This window comes from Podarcis melisellensis (assembly GCF_964234715.1).
Source record: "Podarcis melisellensis genome assembly, chromosome: 2".
In the NCBI taxonomy this organism is placed as follows: domain Eukaryota; kingdom Metazoa; phylum Chordata; class Lepidosauria; order Squamata; family Lacertidae; genus Podarcis; species Podarcis melisellensis.
In genome coordinates, this window is record NC_138529.1 from 41,763,418 (window position 1) to 41,769,316 (window position 5,899).

A 5,899-nucleotide genomic window follows, 5' to 3' on the forward strand; every position below is an offset into this window, starting at 1 on the left:
TTTGCAGCAAATGTGGGCAACCATTTGTCCTAGCAGGCCAAATGTGAGGATGGACGGGCAATTTGGCCACTTGCCAGTGGGTGTGTGACAAGAGCCAGGAGAGGTGTGATCTGGTGGTGGCTGGGTCTCTCACTCATGTCCTATAACAATGATGCTCCCCTCTAGCCTGACTGCCAGGTAGCTGTTTGGCAGGCAAGGGGGAAAGAAATTTACATGGAAGGATGGCTTGCAGGAACAATTCTTCCAGTATCCCCCATCCCCACATACACTGCATTCTTCCCAGCCCCACCACACATTTTTTTGGGTGAGCTGGGAAGAGCATAACTCACATGCCTCCCAGAGCAGGGAGAGCAAAATTCATTTGGGGGTGGGGTGGGCACCCATGGGTGTCACACTGAAGGCCTCCATGAGAAGCATCCACAACTGTGCTCCCCAGAAGCGGCTGGGCTCCAGCTGCCATCATCCCTGATATTGGCCATGCTTGGTGGAGGCTGTAGCCCAACAACATCTGGAGACTCAAGGTGAGGAAGGATGCTGCACAGGACCACAAGTCATGCAGAAGTACCACATATTTTTAATAATGATAAATGTCACATTCAAAATAATAATAATAATAATAATAATAATAATAATAATAATAATAATTTATTTATACCCTGCTCATCTGGCTGGCTTTCCCCAGCCACTCTGGGAGGCTTCCAACCGAATATTAAAAACACAATACAGCATCAAACATTAAAAACCTCCCTAAACAGGGCCGCCTTCAGATGTCTTTTAAAAGTAAGATAGTTGCTTATTGCTGGGAGGGTGTTCCACAGGGCAGGTGCCACTACTGAGAAGGCCCTCTGCCTGGTTCCCTGTAGCTTTGCTTCTCGCAATGAGGGAACCACCAGAAGGCCCTTAGTGCTGGACCTCAGTGTCTACGCTGAATGATGGGGGTGGAGACGTTCTTTCAGGTATACAGGACCGAGGCTGTTTAGGGTTTTAAAGGTCAGCACCAACACTTCAAATTGTGCTCAGAAACATACTGGGAGCCAATGCAGATATCTCAGGACCGGTGTTATATGGTATCAGTGGCCACTCCCAGTCACCAGTCTAGCTGCTGCTAGTTAAATATTAAAATTGGGAGGTAGAAATGGGGACTTCTAGTCATCCTTTCTAGCAGAAAAGAGAGGACATCTACTTTTCAATGCACTGGGAAATGTGGACAAATGAAAGAAATGCCAGCAGTCATTTATCTCTTTTTTGGATGCATATGTAGTTGAGAGGAAACATTTTAATGGATCAATTCTGAGAAATATCTAAAGATGAAGCCTCTTCCAATTGATCATCCTCTCCAATCAATGCTAACTACTGCTTCTTTCACAGTTATCAGAAGTCATCCAAAATACAGGACAGCCAGTTAGTTTTCCTGTGTTAATACATATTTACACTCTAGCTGGCAATACAGGTCTTTGGTAGATTTTAGTATTAAACAAGCAGGCAACTCCTGCTTTACCCTCTGAGATCCCAGTGCCTTCCCCATTTAAAAGTTATTTATCAAGTTATAAAGTTCAGTGACAGCAGATTAGAGAGTCCTTACCTTGTCCAGGAAGCACAGCTTTTCCCGGGTCTTGGCATCCAGAATCTCCACCTCAAAAAAAAGAACACCCCTTTTAGATTTCTTATGTGGCTTGGCTCCTATTTCATTGAAACTTCTTTGAAGGGGTGGACACCCCTCGACATGAATCAAAGTCCCCTCCATGGCTCTTCACACAGCAGGAAATCCTCAGGGGCGTGGACAATCAAGAGCTGGAATCACCACAGCAGGTTTCTCTCCTGGCTACATGCAGACCTTCTCCTGGTCAGCAAACGAACTTGTTTCTCATGAGGAGCTAATTGCCCAGTATTCTTTTTCTTTTAAAAAAGTCAAGACTAAAGTTCCAGACTCAGCCCTTCAAGTAAGATCCAGCTCAGCACACACTAGAAGGGGTTCCCTCCTAGTCTGTTCTGCAGGATGCGTTCCAAGGCGTAAACCGATAAGTGTTGGGAGTTGAACTGCTACCATTCCCAGCTAAATATAAAACTGAGTCCAGCATATAACTCCTCACAAGCAGCCTTTTGACCAGTCAACTCATACCAGGAAGTTTTTGAAAACATCTCTCTCCCCCCCCCCCCAAAAGACTGCACCACTCAGTTCATCTCATTTATACAAGGAGTCCACTATAGCACTAATAATTATTAAGAGATGATCCATGTCCAAGTTGACTTTGGAGACGTATATATAAGCCCTGCCCCTCAGAATAATTAGCAGGAGTTGTCATCTTTGGGAATTTGCGATGTTTCGTGTTTATAAATGCATAACAAGCATTCTGACCCCCTGTATTGTAAAGGGTGTGACTACTGGGATTCTAAGGGTTATAGCCAACAAAGTCATCCTGTTCCTGCAAGGGCATCTACCTGTACAATGAGTCTTCCTCTCCCAACTCCAAATCTGCTCCAGGGCATTGGAGGAATCCCCAACAGAGATTGGGAGGGCACACAGGGAGAGGAAAGGAAGTCCTTGTGCTAACAGGACAACTTGGTTGTATTCTTTGAAGCATGACTTTAAAAACTTATTTTTTAATCCAAAAGATTTTTTTACAACTGATTTATGTATTTGCTGACTTGTTGCTTCGGTTGTAAACCGTGTTGTTCTCATTAGTTTTCACAGTTTTGACATTATAGCTGATTTTTACTGTCCATTGTGTTAACTGCCATAACTACCTGTAAGCCACCTTGTGAGATCTTTTTTTCAAAGAGACTGCATATAAACCTGCTACCTAGAGAATATTTTTTTACTAGGAGACTCATGAATTGAACTAACTAACTAAATACAACACAAATAGGCATGATTTCCTGAGTCGTCGTCCCCCCCCCCCAAAAAAACCCTCATTCAATGTAAGTCTGTTTTAAATAAGTTTACCCAAATTATTATTACATATGCACCTGTTAGAATCATAGAATTGTAGAGCTGGAAGGGACTTCAAAGGTCATCTACTCCAACTCCCTGCACTGTAGGAATCTCAACTAGATCTTACATGACAAATAGCCATCAAGGCTCTGCTTAAAAACATCCAAGAAATGAGATAGAATTGTTCAAGAGACTCTGAAGCATTTGTCTTCAACTGGTGGGTCAAGGCCTGCTAGTGGATTGTGGTCTGATCCAAGGTGGGTGCAACAAGAGCACTACCATCATGCAAATATATCAAGAAACTGGTCCCCAAATGCATGTTTGGGTTAAAAGTGGTTCCTGGGTCTGAAAGTGTGTATGTTTACAACACTATTCAACTTTTTCAGCTCCCTCTTCGACAACATTATTCTGAGCTTTTCCACTAAGGTTAAATTGTTTTGAGCATTTTTTAAGTTTAGAGAATGGGCAGCAAAGTATGGCTGTGATGGAATGAATGCTGTGGCTAGAAAGGGTTTTCTTCCTGTCAAATTACAAACATTCAGTCTCACAAATCAGATAGGCACAGACAAAAGAGTAGCATTTTGCAACATGCATCGTTAAGTTATAAAATTTCATGCCATGGGATGTGAGTGACACTAATCTAGGTGGCTTTAAAAAAGTGATAGGTTCATGAAGGATAGGTCTATTATCCATGATGCTCAGATCCTCTTGGACAAATGGCAGATAGCAAGGCAGGCCCTCTGTGATTCCTTTGTCAGGCACACAATGCCCAAGAGGATGCAGAGTTATCTCATAACAATAATCGGAGAACACAGAGAGTATCTATTGAATATGAAGAAGTGCAAATCCTCTCCCAGTTTAAATTCCGGGAAGAATTGTCATAATACATTTCAAAACCAGAAGTGAATTAAGAGGCTTTGATTTCCTTCAATTGCCATATCAGGTTGCGTGAAAACATATTTCAGTCTATCCTTAAATTGAGCCTGGAACACAACTGGCTTGTAATCTGTATGTTTGCATTAAACAGACTGTTTTCTTATAGCAGGGATAGCCAACATATGCTCTCCAGATCTTGAGGAGAGCTACAACTCCCAACATCCCTGACCGCTGGCTATGCTGGCTGAGTTGATGGGGGCTGTTGCTGGATCCCCACTTCTGCAGCATACCATATTGGCTACCCCATCTTACAGCAAGAGTTCATTTCCATATTGTTTTCACCACTTTGCTCTTGCAGGCAAAATTTAGGAAGGTTACCAGGCTGCAGAGATTATATTTTACACAAAAATATTAAAAGTGTACAACTGGACTGCTCAACTGATCTGCATCAAAAAGGTGTCATTTGAAAGCTGATGAAGATGCTCCTGAGCCTTAGGATGCAGTTTCACATCCCCCCTCCCCATGATTCAAATGTCTGGGTCAAGGTAAACTAGCCTTTGTGCTATCAAAGAAATAGCATCAAGAGACACAGAGCACACAAGAGCCCATGTGTGCTGGTGTCCAATGTATCATTATGTGGGTTCAAGCACATTTGTGGCCCAATGGCATGATAGGCCCCGTTGTAAATTAGTTATGAAAATCTTGCTTCTCATCAGACTAGAAGCAGTGTTAGAAATTCAGATATAAGCTAATTGCCAAATGGCACCTTAAACCTAGGTTGCGGTTGCCACAATGGTTGTCTAGGTGCCATTTTTTCCCTGGTGAGATTTGTTGCTATTATTAAAGGTAAAGGGACCATTAGGTCCAGTCGTGGCAGACTCTGGGGTTGCGGCACTCATCTCGCTTTACTGGCCAGCATGTGGCCAGCATGACTAAGCCGCATCTGGCGAACCAGAGCAGCACACGGAAACGCTGTTTACGTTCCCGCCGGAGCGGTTCCTATTTATCTACTTGCACTTTGACGTGCTTTCAAACTGCTAGGTTGGCAGGAGCTGGGACCGAGTAATGGGAGCTCACAGGGATTCAAACCGCCGACCTTCTGATCGGCAAGTCCTAGGCTCTGTGGTTTAACCCACAGCGCCATCTGCATCCCTGTTGCTATTATTACTATTTTCCAATTCATTTCAATACTGCTTTATATTTTAAAGAAAAAAATCTCAAAGTGGTTTACAAAACATTAAAACATCAAATGATTCTATGATTCTATGAAATAAAACAAACCAGAATAAAACAAATTCATGCTTCAAGGAAAATATTTCAGATCTTTCCCTAAGTGAAATTTTGTTTCCCCCATATTTATTTACCAACTTAATTTATATAGCTACCCCACAGCAGAAGTACTACTGGAAGACAGTGTGGTGTAGTAGTTAGAGTGTCAGACTAGGACCTGGGAGATCAGGGTTCAAATTTCCACTCAGTCATGAAGCTCACTGGGTGACCTTGGACCAGTCACAACTTCTTCTTACCTCACAGGGTCGTTGTAGGGATTAACTGAGGAGGGGATGAGCCATGTACTCCTTGAAGAAAAAGGTGGGATATATATGAAATAAATAAGCTATTCTGCTTTCCTGCTTAAGAGAGCTGGAGGGGCCAGCTGGGTGGAGATGTCAGTTGCCAACCTGGCATCCAAAGATCTCCACATGGTTGCAACTGAAACCATACCAGATGCAAAATGTGTCTGGTGCCCGGGGAATTTCTAACACTAGCTAGAAGTGGTGATAACCAGGGACCAAAATACACCAATAGTGCCTTGTGGTATTCTATACTTCCAGAACAGGTCATTGATGGTGGCCAGATTCTGGACTAGATAAGCTACAAACCTAACACAGTAGACTTTTCCATGTGTTACATTCTCCATAGATAGATTCAAAAATGCAATCCCCTCCAGCCTCCTACTCAGTTTAGAAGTTCATGGCCTCTGTGAAGTCAGAAGCTGTCTCGAGTGGGACAACAAGAATTTGGAGTCTGTTCAGCACTTTCAACAGATAGTAAGGGCCAGTTCCAAACAGAGGTATTAATAGCACTGTGCCT

At 43.0% G+C, this 5,899-nt stretch overlaps 1 protein-coding gene across 2 annotated transcripts in view; it reads right to left on the reverse strand.

Moving 5' to 3' along the window:
* Positions 1 to 5,899, reverse strand: part of TECR (trans-2,3-enoyl-CoA reductase) — a 30,397-nt gene that overhangs the window by 12,236 nt on the left and 12,262 nt on the right. Inside the window, exon 2 of one of the 2 annotated variants that reach the window (XM_081900872.1) lies at positions 1,583 to 1,633. In XM_081900872.1, coding sequence (XP_081756998.1) covers positions 1,583 to 1,633 — 51 coding nt within the window. Of the gene's footprint in view, positions 1 to 1,582; positions 1,760 to 5,899 lie in introns of those variants that run through there. The other variant, XM_081900871.1, reaches the window with a different exon arrangement.